The sequence below is a fragment of the Helicoverpa zea genome, chromosome 16, assembly GCF_022581195.2.
Source record: "Helicoverpa zea isolate HzStark_Cry1AcR chromosome 16, ilHelZeax1.1, whole genome shotgun sequence".
NCBI lineage: Eukaryota > Metazoa > Arthropoda > Insecta > Lepidoptera > Noctuidae > Helicoverpa > Helicoverpa zea.
In genome coordinates, this window is record NC_061467.1 from 6,835,895 (window position 1) to 6,857,565 (window position 21,671).

At 37.9% G+C, this 21,671-nt stretch overlaps 1 protein-coding gene across 1 annotated transcript in view; it reads right to left on the bottom strand.

Annotated features, from left to right (window-relative positions):
• Positions 1–3,862: 3,862 nt before the first annotated feature.
• Positions 3,863–21,671, bottom strand: part of LOC124637802 (protein singed wings 2) — a 53,313-nt gene continuing 35,504 nt past the window's right edge. Inside the window, exons 7-9 of the mRNA XM_047174468.1 lie at positions 19,689–19,847; positions 18,663–18,863; positions 3,863–4,110 (exon numbers count right to left, since the gene is read on the bottom strand). Of these exons, the coding sequence (XP_047030424.1) occupies positions 3,928–4,110; positions 18,663–18,863; positions 19,689–19,847 (543 nt within the window). The 3' untranslated portion in view covers positions 3,863–3,927. The remainder of the gene's footprint in view (positions 4,111–18,662; positions 18,864–19,688; positions 19,848–21,671) is intronic.

Below are 21,671 nucleotides of genomic sequence, written 5' to 3' on the forward strand. Positions count from 1 at the left end.
TATACTTAGAACTTCTTGGTAGAGAAACATCGAAGCCCACGCAACTTTAACGGTTCAAAGAGCAATTATATTATAATGGCAATATTTTAACAGATAATAGAGCAAAGAGAGAAGACTTAAAATAATAAATGAACGTCAAAATTGGTAATTATCAAGACAGATGAAAATTGAATTGATAAGCTTTATTATGGCGATTCGTTTATCAAATTAGACTTAGCGTATCGATGTTTTCTTAACCAAAATAGATTAATAAAGTACCTAATCTTTGAGAAGCCAGTACACAACATAATAGTTACCTGTTTATTCTTCATTCAATTCCTTGAGTTAACATGAATAGTATGCTAAGTACTGTTTTAATTGTTACTAAGCTAGAACCTTTTTGGATACTAACCCATTTGTTACGGTTTCAACTACTGCGCATACCGGGATAAAATATACTCTAATTTACATTTGTAGTGTGTAGCTTTCCAACAGTGAAAGAATTTTAAAAATCGGTCAGTAGTTTTAGGGCCTTTAGATTACAAACAAACCAAAAAATCGGCCAAGTGCGAGTCGGAATCGCGCACGAAGGGTTCCGTACCATTATTTGTAAAATGAGCAAAAAAATCACGTTTATTGTATGGGAGCCTCCCAAAATATTTATTCTATTCTAGATTTCAGTATTTGTTGTTATAGCGGCAACAGGAATACATCATCTGTGAAAATTTCAACTCTCTAACTATCATGGTTCATGAGATATAACCTGATGACAGACGGACGGACGGACGGACGGACGGACAGAGGAGCGAAAACAATAGGGTCCCGTTTTACCCTCTGGGTACGGAACCCTAAAATGATTCCTCTGTATTATATACTAGCTTCTGCCCGCGACTTCGTACGCGGATCCTGTCCCTTATGCCAGCGACTACGGGGTCAGCAAAATCAAAGATCTGAATCGTCTGATATTGAATTTTAAGGGCCCGTTGACTTGAAAACAACGGAATACGCATAGCCATTAGAAATGTTCCATATATTTAATTTTTGTACTTTAACGGCAAAATCACAGCAGACTAAACAAAACGCTGAGAACTGAACCGCAATAGACGTGACCATAGGGATAAAAGTAGTGATTCTAATTAGTCCGCATTTAAGTGGAGTGTGGCAAAAATATTACACGTATTATTACGTAAAAAAACATTAAATGTTACTGAGATGACAAAGTCGTGATGACTTAGTGAAAGTCGTGGTGGTTTAGTGGGTAGAGAACCAATCTCTCAAGTATGAGCGTGCGTCTTTGATTCCAGGTCTGGCAAGTACCTGCCAATGCAACTTTTCTAAGTTCGTATGTACTTTCTATGTATATTTTGGATATCAATGACCGTTATTTGGAGGGGATGTTAAACTGTAGGTTCCGGCTGTCATTGAACATTCTTGGCAGTCGTTATGGGTAGTCAGAAGCCAGTAAGTCTGACCAGTTTTACCGAGGGGTGTTGGGTTGAGCGGTTAACCGGGTTGTGGAGGTCAAATAGGCAGTCGCTCTTTGTAAAACACTGGTACTCAGTTGCATCGTGACTGGAAGTCGACCCTAACATAATTGGGACAAAGGCTCTTGAGATAATAACGACAATAATAATGAGATATAAGCACCGCAGGACATCTAAGGCTGATGACGGGGAGTAGCGACCCCGCGGGGCATATATACTGAGTTCTCCAGGGAGAGTATACTGTCCCCCATCTCCGGCCGATCGGAGTGAACCATGACGGGGGTAGGTCTCACGCCTCTGGCTTGGCTTGACCATCCAGAGTGAGCAGGGTTAGTAGCCCTGCTCGGAGGATAGGTGCCTCGTGGTAAGTGACCCACAGGGAGCGCGTAATCTGCGTTTAAAATCCGCCGAGGTATCCTCACACTTCAGCCGCTCATGTCCCTGTTGCCCTCTTGTTGCTATTCAGTGACTGATTCCCGGGGGCCCAGTAAGTGAGCTGGCGAGTCTCCACCTGCCATTTTTACATGTATCTAATACATTGTCATCGGCAGGTGCCATAGTTCCCGTAGTTTCCCCATTCCTAGTCCATTAGCATCCCATCACAATAGCCCAAGGAGTATTCATCCTCAGTTAGCAATGGTATAGCACAGATTGTCTTTTTTTTTAACGACGTCCACCGGGGATTGTCCTTGGGTTCATTTCTATAGTGTATAAAGGGATAATTGTCGGTTTTGTGTCACCATTTCATTAAAGTTGTCTCAAAAGGGCTTCAGCGCGGCCTCACGTTTGCCTCCCAAAAATTCGGAACTCTGTAGTCCCGAGGTCTGGAAGAGACATACAAAATAATAATGAGATATATATAACGCAACAAATTCGGAGAGTGGGGGCTCGTGACGCCACGTCTAGGTATGTAAAATTTGTACTAAGCAGTGACTTAACACAAAATTCAAGCGTGTTATATCTTCGTTATTATTTGTTTGTGAGAAGGAGAAAAGAAAAAAATACGTGTCCATTATTTTAGGGTTATCTAAAAGACGGACTAATTACTTTTTTTGATTCACCATACCTATTTCATAACATTCATTTCTATACATTTCAAGTGTAGTATTGCTCTTGAAGTTCCGCATCAGGTGTTCCAGATCTTCGATGTTTATACGTCAAAATAGAGAGTGCTTATCAGATTGAACCACTTTTGCTAAAACGTCATATCTTTATAAGCTATAGTCTAGCTGGGCTCCTGGGGTTCCACATCAGGTGTTTTACATCTACAATTTTTATAAGTCAACAGAGAGTGCTTATCAGATTGAACAACTTTTGCTAAAACGTCATACCTCTATATGCTGTAATCTAGCTGGGCCCCTGGAGTTCCACATCAGGTGTTTTAGATCTTCAATTTGTATAAGTCAATAGAAAGTGCTTATCAAATTGAACAACTTTTGCTAAAACGGCATATCTGTATATGGTACAGAGAAGCTGGGCTCTTGGGGTTTCACATCAGGTGTTCCAGATCTTCAAATTTATTATCTCAGCTGAAAATGCTCATCACATGAAACAATTTTTGCCATGGCACCATTTTTGTACCTCTTATAGTTTTGTTGGTCTGTTGGTGTTCTGCATCAGGTCTTCAAGTTTCGAAGATAAATAATAGCCTATATGTTGACCAGGCTTAATACTGATACAACAAAGAAAAAATCATTGAAATCCGTTCAGTAGTTCGGAAGATTAGCGTGTACAAACAAACAGACATACAGACAGATTTTTTTTTTTTGGATTTATGCTCCATTACTGTTTCTAAACCCCACCCAATTATTATTTTTTTAATATATTCAATGTACAGACACAGTTTTTTTACAGATTTATTATATGTATAGATCAGTATATATCAGGAAGCTTTAATGAAATGAGTAGACGAGAATATTAATTATGCCCAACAAGTAATCATGTAATTTTGCATAACATTTTACATCCTATAAATGAAAATTTGGGTTGAATGTTTTATTGTTCTGTTATCCAACATAATATTTTTGGTAGCGTGTATTTAAACAGTTCATTAAAATATTCCCGGAACATGCAGACCATTTCGCAATTTTTGGGCTCATTAGCAACATATATTATTTATTTATGTATAAATTAAAAATATGTCGGTATAGCTGTAAGTGTGTATGTAAAAAAGGCTGTAACAGATAGCTGTATATTATGTATGTGTGTACCTATACACCACACTACTTATGTATAAAGTTCAGGGTCAATGATTTGGGATTAAGTAAATAAGACGGTAATACGCAAACACAGCAGGTATAAGTATATTTGCAATGGTTCAGTGCAATGTGCAATGATTCAGTGATGATGTTAATGAATGAAATAGATCTCATGAAAGGATGTGAAAAGAAATACATATCCCATGTTCAACATCCTTTTATTTAAAATTCTAGATTTGTGATTATTTACTCTATTTATACTAAGTTCATGGTAATATTGAAGACAGCCACGGCAGCTCGCCAGTATTCTTGAAATTCTGCCAGTCGTATAGAAATCTTCCAACAACTATTAGTATTAACGCTAATAAAACTAAATTGACTATATTTATCGGACTTATAGGCATTACATCATCTTCTCCACAGATGTTTCCCAGTGGTATTGTGCTTATCTGAAATGGAGAAAAAAGTCATTTTATTATGATAAACAGAAAGGAAAGGACAAAGTTAGATAAATGTAATTTTTGGCTAACGCTGCGGTTAGTGTTGTTACTGTTACAGCCTTTTTATCGTCTCACTGCTGGGCTCAGGCCTCCTTTCACACAGAGAAGGATTGAGCATTAATCACCACGCTTGCTCAATGCATGGCGGTTAGTAGCGACTTCAAAAATTACCTCAGGAAACAGGTAGTGTATTGTACGCTCATTTTATTATGTTAATCGACTCGCCAACGCACCACCACACAGGTCGACAGTCTGACAACGACTGACTCCCCACCGCTCGATCCGGTATTTATAACCGAGTGACGTATGCGCACGAGGCGTCATAATAATGACATAACCTATACAATGATGCACATGTACCTGCATACACTACATCTCTCCCTTGTTGTTTTGATTTTAACCTTGTTTCAAAAAGTCCCACAATCAAACTCATTTCTTAAAGATCTATCAAACACCTGCAGCACAACAAAACCACGCTATCAGATCAGTCCACCGATCACACTGCCATCAAACTGATTTACTTTGTTCCGTTTCCATTTCATTTCCCTTTCCATTTAAGGAGACGACAGATATCGGTGATACTGCAGGACACTACATCCCTTCCCTTGTGAAATAAACATAAATAAAAATCCGTCCCTTTGCAGACGGTAACATACCAGCATCTGCTTCAGGCTCAACAAGACAAATTCGTAGCAGTGATATCAGGCCGGCAAGTTTAACTTCAGGTTTTGTAGCCGCTGTTCCGGCCCTGTATTATATCTACACTAGAGATGATCCGTCCATTTGGCAGACATCCCGCCAATCAGTCCATGTGAAATCAAGCAAGTCTCAAATATTGCTGTACCTTCAGATAATGAGCACTCATCTTGCTTGGTTCGACTTCACTTAAAACTGATACAGAATGCATTGTTCCAAGGTAAAAGATCGGCATTAGGGTACCTCATCAATGCTTTTCACTCATTCAAAACCGTACGAGCCGTACGAGGAAAGTAATCACATAAGATCGTCCCAATTGAATGGTGACCTAGATGGACTGTTTCCAATTTGATGATGACCATATACTTTGTCACCCATTTAATGGTGACCACATACTTTGTCTCCAATTTAATGGTGACTCCATACTTTGTCACCCATTTAATGGTGACCACATACTTTGTCTCCAATTTAATGGTGACTCCATACTTTGTCACCCATTTAATGGTGACCACATACTTTGTCTCCAATAGGCATGATGACAGTAATCAAAAATCATTAAAATAATATATTTATTAAATTAAACTTGAAGCTTGGAATATAAAACGCGCATTGTTTTCTTTATTAATAATGTGATTAATATGTATTTTGATAAAATAAAATTACGAAATAAGGCAATCCGCCATGATATCTTGAACACCAATCAGAGCTCGTGACGTCATCTCTGAAAACAACTCGCGCGAAAGCGCGCGAACGTCACATTTCGTTATTGTGAACTTCCACTGCGATCTTTGTTTTTTAATTAATTGTTTATAACACGAGTTATGGAGCCCGGATTTATCAAGGCAAACAGCGCTAATTTGCCTAGAATTGATATCATAATGCTGGGAAAGTTTTTGGCATCAAATAAAGATTTTTGTTCAGCTGAATTTAGAAATGTTAAAACTTCCATGTAAGTATACTAGTTTAATTAAAAAACAATGAGAGATGAAACCTAACCTCGAAATAGTTATTTACATTATAAACTATGCTAGAATCTAGAGAACTATGTAATAACTTACATCAAGGTGATCTTCACAAAAATAAAGTTGTACCCTGGGCAATATTGCTTTTGAATCTCGCCTTGCAAGTTTAAGCCACTTGTTTCGTATTTTTTTATTGTGAGGAACGTACACAAATAACTTATCCGGAGTTGTTTTGGATGTGTTCTTACACTGGGGGACCCCACAACACCTATGCCCTTTCGAATTCATATTTAATAACACAAAAAACTTAATTATTGCACGAGCGTTGTTTACTTGCGTCTTGTAATTTCAGTCGTGACGTCACAAGTGACGACATGACACTGACAAGCGTTTTCGCGCCGGATTCAAAGTGGACAGAGAAAAATGCAATTATTTGATAAAAAAACTTCGCATTTTCTTAAAATTAATAATTTTTCATATAAAATAGACGTATACCTACATCATACAAAGGAATTTAAAAATTTGTCATCATGCCTATTTAATGGCGACCACATATTTTGTCACCAATTTAATGGTTTAAATTGTAGTTCTATGTACGAGTTAAGTACTTTGTGTGCCTTGTAAGCAAGAGAATGCTAACTCAACTAATTTTGGTAATATGTAGTTTTTAATTTGAGAGTGGAATATCAAAGCCTATCATTATCTCAGCAATGTAACAAACAATCTGGTCTTCAACCCTATTGATCAGCGCTGGTACTTTGCACGTTTCTGCTAGTACACTCGCTGAAATTCTGATATAGGCTTTAAATACCCTACATCAATGTATGTCCAATATCTAGTCAAGAAACTGTAAGCTTCTTAGCATTCAACACCCAACATATGAATACCTTACTGCATATAATAGTGCGATAGGGATACTTATATTTCGGTTAGGCATCCAAGAACACTATTATCACCGGACATTGCGTTCTGTAATGTTTGTTTGCTTTTCCTAATGTGGTTTTCAAAAATTTAAGTAGTCAAAGAATTATTATGCTTTGATGGTAAGCTTTTTAGTGTCATGGTTACATATTGATTATAACGAAGGTGTAAAGTAACATTACGAATCAGATTTTAACTAATTAGAACCATATTATGCAACGAACGCACTTTAACAGGTGTCACTAACTTTGCACTATATATTTTGAAGCTGTGACATTCTGCATCACCATAAAATAGAAGAGTCCCTGACCCTCAACTCATGCTCTTCTTCCTTTCAACAAGGTGACAGCAGCTCATAAACAGTTTTCTAGTCGATGCAATTTTCCTTTTGCAAAACAACCGCTAACCTTTCTAAAACATCTGTCTACACATAGATAAATGTGGGATTCTAATTCTATATCTCAATTTCATGAGCAGCTATGCTGCTCTCATGTCACACTTGACCTCATCAATTTGATGATCAGCTTTGTGCTGCTTCCATTTTTAATATTTTACGCTTTTCCAATTTCATGACCACGTATAGGTAACGTAATATTTTTTTTTTTTTTTTATGTAAGTATAGTTGGCTGCATAAGTATGTTTATTGTTTCGTTCAAAAGCGCTTACCCTTTATTGCAGCTGACTTTATCTACGTTGTTTTAGTTAGACAACCAGAATATAAAAATATTATTATCTTTTATAGGGACAGCACCCCAGTAAATTTTTAAACGATTTGGTGACTAAGGGCAATTTTACTTCCTATACTTTAAGGAACACTTACTCAGATTATATTTTGCAGTAGGACTTAGGAACTTAATAATATTTTAGTTATTATTAACCAAATGTCGACGCAACTGTGTAGTTTAATTAGCACAAAAGAGTAATAAATGTCGATAAATGTAAATAGTGATAAAGTTCTTTACCTCTCGTGCGATTCCAATTGTCTTACGGTAACCTATATAAGATTGGTGTTCTAAGATCAATTATTAAATTCTTGACCGTTATTTGAAGCTTACTAGTTTGAGATAGGCACCTACGTGTTTTCCGCTTTTATCTCTATCCTTTTCTACCCCATATCTTGCATCTCTCTCGCACACCGACCAGTTTCACTCCCCACCAGGCAGGAGGCGACGAGTGTTCTCGGCGGCCACAGTTCGTCATTGGCGTCTTGTTTTCCGCCCGAGAAGGTTGGTCTAACCAACCGCTGTAGTATTTCGTTGAAAAATAAACTCAGTGCTCTCGCAGAACACAGGTGAGTTTATAATATTTTATACAATTTGTTAACGGTTTTACCGTTCGATATTCGATTTTGCGAAATCAAGTGTTAATATTTTGTACATCTACCCCTTTTTTGTCACGAGTTTCTTCCGTGTACTTTTTTTTTTTCAGTAATTTGTTTTCAGAATGAGTGACTTATAAAGCAAATACGGATGCGGTAAATAATAAAGCTACCACAGCCCGTGCACGTGACTATGGAAAAGAAAGCAAGCCCGAAGTTCCTAAGGCACCTGTGGCCCTAGTTCAATCCTGCAAGGCGTTCAACTTTTTGACAAAAAAGAATGGTGTGAGGTGCGGTCCAACCAGCATCTCCTTAGTTTGGACTGGTCACTACCGCACTTGAAGAGGGCTGGTGGTGTCAAGAAAGCTTTTCGGCCTTGAAAGACTTGGTACGCTCCCCTCGGACTGCCAGTAAGTCTGTTAGCCACCCCCCATGGGGGTCGGCTCATTATCACGGCGTGTGATGGTTTTCGGCCTTGAAAGACTTGGTACGCTCCCCTCGGACTGCCAGTAAGTCTGTTAGCCACCCCCCATGGGGGTCGGCTCATTATCACGGCGTGTGATGGTTTTCGGCCTTGAAAGACTTGGTACGCTCCCCTCGGACTGCCAGTAAGTCTGTTAGCCACCCCCCGTAGGGGTCGGCTCATTATCACGGCGTGTGATGGTTTTCGGCCTTGAAAGACTTGGTACGCTCCGCCTAGGACTGCCAGTAAGTATACTAGCCACCCCCCGCAGGGGTCGGTTCATTATCACGGACCCGCGCAGGGTACCAATCTTGCATTTTGCGAGTCGCAGCATCATTACAAAGCAGGGACCAGTAAGTATACTAGCCACCCCCCGCAGGGGTCGGTTCATTATCACGGACCCGCGCAGGGTACCAATCTTGCATGTTGCGAGTAGCAGCATCATTACAAAGCAGGGACCAGTAAGTATACTAGCCATCCCCCGCAGGGGTCGGCTCATTATCACGGACCCTCGCAGGGTACCAATCATGCATGTTGCGGGTCGTACCATCATTGCAATCTACCCTCGCAGGGTGGCTTTTTGGATCGACTTTCGAAGAGTCGCCATTATAACCTTCCCTCGAAGGGAAATGGTAATCACACTCACGCTGAATGGCGTGTGACGCAAAACTCTAAAAGCTCCCTTGGGATATCACGAGTAAATTACAATAGGAACCATGTCCAACAGAGGAAACAGAAAGCGTCCAGGACCGCAGGCGGACTTTGATGCGTCCAACAAGGCACGTAAGTTATGACTTTCCAGGCGGGTTACCTAACATTATATCAAGACCAATGGAAAGAAATGGGAGCTCCGCCTTTCTTGTTAAAAATAATAACTGGGTATCGCATACCATTGGCCAAAAGCCACCTTTGATAGATAATGCCAGATTTGACCAGAGAGTCCAAAGAGATGGATGTCGTCATATCCCAAATGATAAAACAAAAAGTTCTATTGATAGCTGCAAATTCTGCCAGCTTTCTTTCCAATATGTTTCTTGTGCCCAAAAGGCGACGGAAAGAACCGTCCAATACTCAATCTCAAGGTTCTCAACAACTTCATAATTACGGAACCCTTCAGTTTAATAAATGTTTTTCGGGTGCTAGAGTTTCTTCAGAAAGACGAATGGCTGTGCAAGTGGATCTCGCCCAGGCTTACTTCTACCTTCCGGTAGCCGAAGGTCACAGATATGTTCTTCGACTAGTATACAGAAGAAGACTGCTTCAGATTACGTGCCTACCATTTGGCTTAAGCACGACACCCAAGACCTTCGCCACAGTGACCAATTTGGGTGGCTCAAACTTTGAAAACTCAAGGGTTACTCATAATTGTGTATCTCGATTTTCTGGTGGCTCACCAAGATATATTTGCCTACTTTGGGATCATTTGCACCATGTTTTGGATGGCAAGTGAATAAATCGCAAGCATTATCAACAAGATAATGACAAAACGCACTACGTGACAAACAGCACGACAAACTTAGAAGACCTGCATAGCTTGATAGGACTTTTAAACTTCGCAAGTTTTCGTTGTTCCATACGGCAGACTGCATTACCGGGCTCTCCTCACTTTCCTCAATGCAGTGTTGAACAGCAATCTATACCTACCCTATTCATGGAACCGTGAGCCAAACGGTGAACAAACCATAAAAAGGGTTCTTATAAGTCACGATTGAAGTAATGATCATATTTTATAAAAATAACTACGAAAGTAATATACTGACAACATTAGAAATGATATTTTAGAACGATGTCTGTGGAACTTATGCAATCTTTTCAAACTTAATTGAAATCAAATATGTATAATAAATGCCGTAAATTATTTTCTTAATTTTAATGAAATATGTAGTAAATCGTTTACATGTAAAATGAACCTAGAAGTCTTGACTGTCATACATAGAACCCTACTTAATTGAAGACCACAGATACTAAGAACATTTTACATAAAAATGTGACGTTTTTGTCATCGGTCGGGTTATACCCACCATTTTGAAAAAGTATCATTCTTTGGTTACATTGTGGGCTCACGGCTCGGTGAATGGAGTATAGCAATGTTGAACCTACCAGCAGATACCTTAGCAGATCTAAAGTGGTGGCTGGTCAGCTGCCACCAAACCTTGGATATTCATTCGCCACTTCCCTGTCACCTTATAACCACGGACGCCTCCGATGTAGGATGGGGGCACAACTGAACGGAACTCCTGTAATGGGTTCATGGAACGAGAGAGAAAAAGTCTTTCACTGCGATCTGAAAGAGATGCTTGCAGTATTAACTGGAAAATCACGGCAAGTTGCTAAAGAGATCAACAGCCATTTTTCAATGCAGAAATGGGACTGTGGTGTCATATCTAAGAAATCAAGGTGGCACCCGATCAAGGAGCCTACCGAACTTGACGTACAGAGTATTCAGTTATCTTGAGCTGTATCAAATCTATCACGTCGTGAATCATATACCAGCCCTATTCAACAGTCAGGCAGACCATCTCTTCCGACACAAACCTCCACCGGAGTGGCATCTTGTATCAGCAGTGGACCTATTTGCCTCGAAGCGAGCCCAGGGACACATAGTTGTGTACTACGTGCCCCTAGATCTGAAGGACCCGAAAGCGGGGTTCCACGATGCATTTTTCTCAAGTTTTGACTTACCCGCTAGCATGGGTATTACCGCCACCTTACCTTATACCGTAGGTCCTCAGTCATCTCAATTCAGGAACGGGAGTTAATCTCATAGTAGTTCCTTCGGTGGCACCAGGTATTTTGGCGAGCAGATTTGAAGTCCCGATCATTAGCAGTACCCTACACACTGATGAACCTCGAGCAGAAACCGATAGACACAGCAACGGGGATACCCCCTGCCAAGGTCAAGGAAATGGGGGGGGGGGAGGGACAAGGAGTCTCTCCGACTGAAGTCTTCTTCAATCCACACGCAACACTTATCAATCAGCTTGGAGTCGATGGTTAAATTGGGGCGAAAAGTATGAAATTGGATCCTATGAATCCTTGAATCCCTATTTGGACCTATACTTACCCAATTTTTAGCGGACTTACACATAGTAAATAAACTAGCATACAATACTATTTTATTACACAAGTCAGTTATAGCTACACTATGCAATGCAGAAACCACTCTAGAGCTAGGTTCACACGTTCTAATCGGACACATTTTAAAATCAATAGCGCTGAGCAAACCTGTTCCCCGGGAAGCCGTCCATCTGGAATATTGACCAATTGGTAACCTACTTAAGTGCAGTAAACGTAGACGAGAATAATCCATTTGCAACTTCCAGGCACACTGCTGCTCTTTCTTTTGCTAGCTTGTTTCGGAAAGGCGAGTCCATGATCTTTCCTTGCTTGCGATAGACCCAGAACATTTCAAAAACAACAAAGATAATTTAATCTTATGGCCAGTCTTTGGCTCTAAGACCGACAGTTCTAGTCATAGGCAGTCGGGTTGTTGTTTGATGGATAATCAGGAAAATATAAATCTAAGTCCAGTGTATTGGGTCAGAAAGACTAAAGCCTTGTTAGAAGATAGACGGACATCGGCTAATTCCTTAAATTTATTTATATCCGTTAGAGGCCAACCAAAGGCAGGCACCCGAACGATGATACGGGTGGATTAAGACATTGTTAAAAGGGGCAGGAATAACTACAACCCCAGGAAGCTTCCACTCGGCGGTAGCGTCAAAATCTGTGTTGACAATATACCTTTGGACGATATATTAGCAAAGGGTAATTGGCGATCAGGCAATACATTTGCCCATTTTTACAGAAGGGAAAGATACCCACTAAATAGAAGTAGCAAGTTATCTCGATTATTTAATTAATCCAGCTGATTAATGTCTATATTTTTGTTACTATTGTTATTAAGAAGTATCGCAATGTTTTTGTTAAGTACTATTAGAAAATGAAATCAATTTTTGCTTTTGTTCTTGCATCTCTCTTTTAATTTTTATTACTCATCCTTCGAGCCCCTTTCCCAACCATGTTGGGGTCGGCTTCCAGTCTAACAAGATGTAGCTGAGTACCAGTACCAGTTAACTTTGATTACATTAGTATTCCAGGACGCAATACACATACTTACATGTGATTACTCGTGTACCTAAGTACCTATTTACATACACAATTTCATTGTGCTTTTGCTCACATTGGCGTCCACTTCCACCAGGCGATAACAAACACGTCTCAAACTAGTAAGCTTCAAATAACGGTCAAGAATTTAATAGCAGCGTTTTACCTGAAATAAAACGCATATTAAATACTTACCTTATTTGAAGCTTACATTTTAATTTCTGCCTGGTGTTTTCGACTCAATGACGAACTGTGGCCGCCGAGAACACTCGTCGCCTCCTGCCTGGTGGGGAGTGAAACTGGTCGGTGTGCGAGAGAGATGCAAGATATGGGGTAGAAAAGGATAGAGATAAAAGCGGAAAACACGTAGGTGCCTATCTCAAACTAGTAAGCTTCAAATAAGGTAAGTATTTAATATGCGTTTTATTTCAGGTAAAACGCTGCTATTATTAACCCTAACGCTATGGACACAGGACATTATTTTGTTAATAGATATCCATCCCACCACCCATATGGATCTTATCTTATGGGATGGGTTGAGGAAATTACACAACTTTATATTACAAGTAGGTGTGCACTTCAAGAATATATTAATGTGATGATTTATTAACTTGAGATCAATAAATGGATTCTATTTCATATATGTTCATATATGGTTATGTTATTCGCCCCTATGGAAGCATATTCTTCCACAACTCTCAATGTACTTATACTGCTTATTGGTACTGCAATACTGTAAAACATAATTTGCAAATAACAATATTATAATGAGGGCCACTTTGTTAAACTATTTGTAAACACCAATGTAAATCAATAAAAAAGAGGCTAAGATACCAATTAAAATTCATTCAAGCCTGAATCTTGAAGGTTTTAAAAGCACACGCAATCATCAACTTTTGAGAACTTGATTGCAACAATCATCCATGAGCTAATCATCATTAGACAGTTCCCAGAGTAAGTATCTACATTGGAACTCCTTCCAGGTATCATCCTTAAAAGATTTTTTGTCACAGATGAGACGGCCCAGTTGGGTAAATGATGATGATGTCCTCCTAGCCGATTATCGGCTACGGGCGGCGGCTGTACTCACGTAAGGGGATTAGCCAACTGCACAGGACATATTATAGTGCACAAGCATTTGCGCAGACACAGGTGCACTCACTGTTCCTTCACTCTCATAACCCGATGGGACGGCAATCCGACACGACCGGAAAGAGATCAGGCGCAGGACCGACATTTACGTGCTTTCCGATGCACGGGTGTATCAATCACCAACTTCCAGGCCCGACCCGGGAATCGAACCCGAGACCTCGTGCTCAGCAGCCGCGCTTGCGACAGCTAGACCAACGAGGCAGTTGGGTAGATAAAGTAGCATTGTCAAATAAATCACAGATTGCTCCAATGCTTAGTTCCATATTCTTTTGATCTAAGAGTTTTATATCAACCTAAAGTACTGAAATTACAATTGTGAGCTAGCATGTTTACCAAAGATTCTATCTATTGAATACCAAAATTTTGATCCATATTTTCCAGCTAGTATTGCTGCTTGTATGCTGTTCTACTGTTCTGTATCTTCTGGAATATCTCTGTTGTATAACAACCTCTTTAATACAGCAAAATAAAGTAAAAGTATTGAAATTATACCTGGGGTGACTGAGCAACTGTTATAATTAACACTATTATGGGTAGGCAACCCACTAGAGGTGTTGATGGACTTGGATGTTGTGCATAGGTGAATACATACCAGTATAGCTGGGCGAGTTCTTCAACATACATGGCCAACCTACTACGGTCCCTCAATGTGCTGTTTGTTTAACTAGATACCTAGCACATGTTTGTCATTTGTAGAACCGTTGAGTATATAACCCACCAGTTTGTTCTTGTAATATCCTCTATATTGCAAGCACTTGAATTAAGTTAGTTAAGTACCAGAACAATATAGCAGGTATAAGTTGTTGACTAGACTCTGAGAAGTTAAGTTTGGAAGCTTTTTATGATCCAAATCACCGGGCACAGAAAATATAAAAATTATCAAGATTTACTATTTAGTTGTTGCAGTAGTTGACAACTATCGCCAGATAATTTATGCGTGTACAGTCAATTGAATGACCAGTAGATATAGACTACTGCCAACTGTCAAGCTGTCAATTTAATGACCAGTAGATATAGACTACTGCCAACTGCCAAGCTGTCAATTTAATGACCAGTAGATATACACTACTGCCAACCATCAAGCTGTCAATTCAATGACCAGTAAATATAGACTACTGCCAACAATCAGGCTGTCAATTTAATGACCAGTAGATATACACTACTGCCAACCATCAAGCTGTCAATTCAATGACCAGTAGATATAGACTACTGCCAACAATCAGGTTGTCAATTTAATGACCAGTAGATACACACTACTGCCAACCATCAAGCTGTCAATTCAATGACCAGTAGATATAGACTACTGCCAACAATCAGGCTGTCAATTTTATGACCAGTAGATACACACTACTGCCAACCATCAAGTTGTCAATTCAATGACCAGTAGATATAGACTACTGCCAACAATCAGGTTGTCAATTTAATGACCAGTAGATACACACTACTGCCAACCATCAAGCTGTCAATTCAATGACCAGTAGATATAGACTACTGCCAACAATCAGGCTGTCAATTTAATGACCAGTAGATACACACTACTGCCAACTGCCAAGCTGTCAATCTAATGACCAGTAGATATACACTACTGCTAACCGTCAAGCTGTCAATTTAATGACCAGCAGATTTTTGGAATAGAATAGGTCTTTATTTGCTTAGAATGCAGGCACTTACAAAATAGGATTGTAAACAACATAATAAGATCCGTGTACATTCCGCCTTGTTGGCATGCAAGCACAACAATTATTAAACACAATTGATTATAAGGCAAATAGGTTATTGTATTATATCCTCTAGGAAATCCCACCACTGCTAAAGTCGTCTTGACGACAATTCAACAACCAGCAACTTTATATTGCTTCCAATAAATGCCTATTATTGAATAAATTTTGATGCAGGTTTAAGAATGAGTAAACTGATCACCAAGTAATGATTTCGTATTATAAATTACTCATTTGATAAATATTAACACCTGCAATAAATATTGCTACTTCCATTAGAATTGTAACAAGGTAAACTTAAACAAAGAATTACGTAAAAAGGTTAAAATTTGTTTGCAATTCGGGTGATACATACATGAACATAAAAGTTATGTATACTTTGTCATTCTACTCTCTTCCCTTCCTTCTTTCCTTTTGCTCTTTTTAATATGATTGAATATTAACATCGGTCAGAGGTTACTTGTTGTCAAAGCTTATTTAGCATACATTAATTTGGTATAGGCATGAATAGGACAAATTATTAAGTATAATCTTGTATATCAAATATTTTTCTGGATCACAGAACTAATAGGTAGTTCAAAATTATAAAAATTAGATAATAGGTAACTGTTGGTCCAAACACTCACGGTTTTATCCTCGTCGCCAATGTATTGTACGCTCATTTTATTATGTTAATCGACTCGCCAACGCACCACCACACAGGTCGACAGTCTGACAACGACTGACTCCCCACCGCTCGATCCGGTATTTATAACCGAGTGACGTATGCGCACGAGGCGTCATAATAATGACATAACCTATACAATGATGCACATGTACCTGCATACACTACAGGTAGTAATTAATTTAACCTACTTGGAACTTTATAGTTAAATACAAACATAGAGCACTCTTGAAACAAATCGACCGATATAATAAAATTAAATTAAATCACTTACTTCGGTACCTTTGAATCTACAAATGGGATCAAAAGATACCCTAAATACGAGTTCTTTACTACGCTTTCAATTATTAGAATAAACCATCTCCTTACTACAAAAACTTTAAACCCTGTTTTACACTTGTCTAATAAAATTTTGGCTGCAAAATTAACCATATGTCAACGTCATAATTTGACATTTTTTTAGACAAGGCATAAACTGACGTATAAAAGTTTTTGTGGTAAGACGGCAAAGGTTTAAGATCCCCAAGGATCTTTTACATACAACATTTTATTAAAATCACGTTAACAAAATAAGTGCTATCAATTTTCGACGCTATTTGAGTTCTATTAATTGTCCGTGGTTTATTTAACTAATATTATAAAACCATACTTATTATTTCATAATAATAATATACAAAACATTATTTATCCTGTATTTCAGGTAAAGTAGGCCTGTCCATCTTAATTTCAATACCAGACCTCTTAATTGGTTCCATAAAGTGACATAACCTTTGTTATCAATTTAGAAAATATTTATTATTTGAAAACAATGTTTACGCCTCAGATTATAATTACTTTAATTAAAAGAGCGAGACGAAGATATCGCTTGAAGACAAACGACTTAAATATTCATCCCTTTCTTTCAGACTAGGTTTTAACTTGAAAGACAGAGAGAGAAAAAAGAGACTAAATGCTTGTTGGCTGTGGTCTGGGAGTTATAATCTTATGTATTTATCTATAACATAAATTAATGCTACTTTTAGTCGTAATTTTATAACTCAGGAACAGGTTCACCTATCCAAACCAAAGGTTTAAGCTAGTAGATGGTTTATGTGAAGTTTGCAGTCGATCAGTCAAACGGTTTTTCGAAACATTTATTAATTTTTTTGTAACAAACTTACAATCTTTATCGTCACCTACGTTAAAAACTGAAGTTAATATCCGTTTATGAAAGTCGGAATAATTTAAAGTAAACATTAAATTCAATTAAAAACCTTTTATAATGTACATTTACGTTATTTTATTTAACTGTTGCTACATAAAATATTCAAAGGGAAACTATTTAGCCTCAAGAAAGTAGGAAGACGAAATACAATTGCAATACAATACAAAGTTCTGCGAATTAAATTGTCACTTAAACTATAAACTATACAAGCAAAATGCAGAGATGTGAGCTAGACTAACGAGGGGACATTAAAAATATGAAAATAATGAAGTAAAACATTTTTAAACGAGAAAATTGCACGCCTTTTTGTTCGTTTCGAAACTCATTATTTACATTAATGTTCTAAATCTAAATGAAACTGTATCCTATCTGTGATGCGGAACTTTTGTGAAGAAACGGCTGAACAATGTTGAAATAAAGATAGATCATAAACGAAGAAATGTGTTAACGCTCGGATGCAAACATTATAATCTACCTAATTCTCTTACCAGTATCTAATGTCTATTGATTATTGTTCCTGCTACACGTTCATATCAAAGTACGTTTCATTTTTTTTTTTTTTTTTGGTGTCTTTAAATCAATATATTTTATTCAAATTAATCGTCCAAAATTGTTGACTCAACGTTCACTGTTTTGTATTATTCCTGAGTTTAATTCCTTCCGTAATAAGTTTATCTTTATTTTCTACTGCAACTGACAGGTATACGAACACAGTACCTGGCAACTAGTGGATCCACGCCTACACGCAACAAGCTTTGTTAAGATGAAATGCCCGCTGTGCGGAAATGTAGTGAGACGCGAAACCACTGCAATATTGCACAGTCATTTATACATACTGTTTGTTGAATGGACAATATACATATGTATATAATCATGGAGAACAAAATGACTAGCGGATAACATAACGCAGAGTCTCCTACGAATGTAGCGGCGCCAAAATGCGGGTATGAAGAACGTTACTAGCTTTACCCTCATACACTTTCTTTGGAACCCGAAAACTCGTTAGTTCCTATGACTGATCGTTTTGATACGTAATATTGGCCTACAAGAACGCGCCTGGCTTACCTGCCTTATGGCATCTGCGCCCATTTTTCCTTCCTCCATGTATATAATGCTTGCAGCTTTTCTTACGAACAGGGTTTCGAATAAAGAACTGATTTGATTTATCAATTCCATATGACAGCATCCTAAATGTCAAAGTATGTGACCCCTAATCGATTTAGATAAAACAATTTCCCGTGAAATATCAACATATCTTTCTTGAAAGGTGAAATGAGAGTAGGTAAATCAACTTACCTGTACGAGTGATGTCTTTTTATCGCTTGATTTGGAGCATCTTATGTCGGGTAGGTCCCGGATAACTCTCTTATATTTGAGCAGTAGGCTTTGGAAGCGGGGTATGTAATGACAGTCACACCGCCAGGGGTTGTCACCCAGGTACACATGCATTATATTGTTATTATACTGAAACGCTTTGTCAAAAGCGTATACTGGAATCTGAGGAAAAAAAAGTAAGATTAGACACGACACAATATTATAGCAATTAATTTTATGTTAAATTTTTAAATGATCACTTCTTTAACCTTCGAATAGGAAATCATCAAAGTACTTCTCCCGCTGTGAGTGTCAGACTTTACTGACTAAAACCCGCTGTATATGTACTACATAAAGATAGAACATGACCACGATAACTCTTTCAAACCATTCCGCAGCCTTATATTATGTTTAATTTTAGAAACCAAACGCTCCTATATTTACTGTTTTGATTAAGACCTCGGAATTTAATTCGAAGCACTGACAAGACACATTTAGAAAATTTAAAATAAATATCTCTTGAATCACAGCTTTGCGATTTAATAGGACAACCGAGTCGTGAAGATATTGCGTCTAATGCGATTCCTATGCAATTTCTTCAGGAAGGAAATGTCGCAAGCACGATCTAAGTACGAACATATTATTTGCTATTCAATATAATTTCAAACTGACTTCCAAGAAACTGACACGTGATTTTTAACAAAGCAAACGTGACTACCTGCCATATTGTCAACGCACATCATTTGTTGCGTTAACAGGCTCAAATGCTGAGGTCATTGTATTCCAAATATATAATTTAAAATTATAGCTTATTCAGCTCAGCCGCATCAGCACAAGAAACCACTAGCCAAGCGAATACAAACGTTCATGTACCAAAAGCAATGTGTAAACAAGTTCAGTGTTAATTGATAAGCACTGACTACCGTTACAAGCAAACCTACAGATAAATAGAATATGGGAAAGGCTGTTAATCAACAAATACCTACTCCAAAACCAGCAGGCACCAACCTGTTTCAACAAATTCCCGCGAAGGCTCAACACCCTAAAAGTGGAGAACCACTCCGTGCCTTCTAACTCCTTGACAGCCGATATGCTATTGTTATCCAAGTACAAGTCCGCCAGTTTTCTATACTGCGGGTTATGCACTATGGCTCGAATTGTACTCAACTGAAAAAAAACATACTTTTATATCACAAAATTCGTAAAGAATATGGAAGAAATACAAAATATTTACACTTAAGTTAATAATAGTGCTGACCTAGATTTGTTATTGATGTATTAAGTAAATGTATAATAAAGCGTAATTTTATTTTAGTGATCTCTTTTATTTTGAAGACCATATTAAACCAAATCACTGTTAGTTCACCCTTGACCTTACAAGAGCAAGTACATAGGTACCTTATAACTCAATATTGTAACTTAGAATATTACCAAATAATTCGAACTGTGATTTTAGTTACATATACCCACAAAACAATTATCTAGGAACTCGTGGAAATAGATTTACAAATTCGATAATACTTGACTTCCACATCTGGGTCAATTAAACCTAAATTAAGTTGGGTCGGCTCGGCTTGAAGCCGCAAATTTGATCTGCCAGAGACATCTAGATAAATCTCAAGATGAAAATTACAATCAATTAACTAACATTGTTATGAAATAAAGGTCTGTTTCTAAATCATTAATTTAAAACTACCATTTTATCAGGACACAATATACAGGATATCGAGGTAGAAAAGAGGTAGAATATCACAAAGCCATTCAGCGGAGACCAAACTTAAAATACTTGAATTCTGTCTAAAACTAATTGACATGAAAACAACAATAGCAAGTCCCAATATAGTTTTTACTACGCAATAATGTGTATGAACTGCTAGGTTCTTCAAATAGCCTCAAAAATCTACGGAATACAATAATATTCTTTTGACTTCGTTATAGGAAATTCGTGTGCAATGAAATAAAAGTTTTTACTCTATATGGCTGGATATTGTAGCTGGTTTCGTAATAGTCTTCTATATGGGAAAAATACTAGCTAAAACATATAGGTTAGACTAGGCCAGAACTCTTATGACATAATAATATGTAATGCAATATCCATTATTGTGAAAGGCAAGCCCCAGACAACTAAGAATGTCTGGTATTCATAAATACGCAGACCTAGGACCACTGCCTGAAGGCTATTCAAATATTGGTTCGGTTGGGAATCATAATTATGAACAAAAGGGGTTTATTAATATAATTTGAGCATCGAACTTAATAACTAATATTATATCCATATTCTCGTTACATAGCAAGGGAGTTAAGTTATTAACACTGCACATTATATTAGGGGAACAGAAGGGATTTTGGGAGTAACTGTGTCAAATTAACATGTAGTAGAATGGTGGCATCCTACTCAGTACCTCCAACTACCTATATATAAGCTTATTATAAAGGCCGACTTTAGAGGTAGCCCATTAGACAAGCAAAAAACTCTTAATTTCTAAGTATGTGAAGTCGCTAACAGTCAACTTAAGAGCTTTGTGACGCTTTTTTTTATTTATTTCTCAATGTTTTACCATAATTTACATACTTGTTCGGTTCTCAACCCACTTACACTTGACGCAGGTTCGAGCTAAGAACAATAATATGTCAGGTAATCGAGCAAAAGTCACGTTCACGCAATCTGAGGCCTATTTTTATGGAAGTGCGTGCCTAATGATCACAAAGAAATGGTATACTCGCTTTTTCTTTGTTGTCGTACACCTGACCAGATATATGTATAGGTAGGCACAAGTTCCTGCTAGTCTAGCCTAATAGCCTAAACTGTTGGCCGACTGTTGACCTGATGATTTTTAAATCGTGAATTCAATCAAAGTTTTTAGTCGAAAAAGTACCTGCTCGTTGTTACGTGTTTACTTCTATTTTTCATACTGATTTATGAGCCTACAAAACTATCGATCGACTAAAAGTTTATAGTGTGTGCGTACCTTTAAATTAACAGTTCTTGCT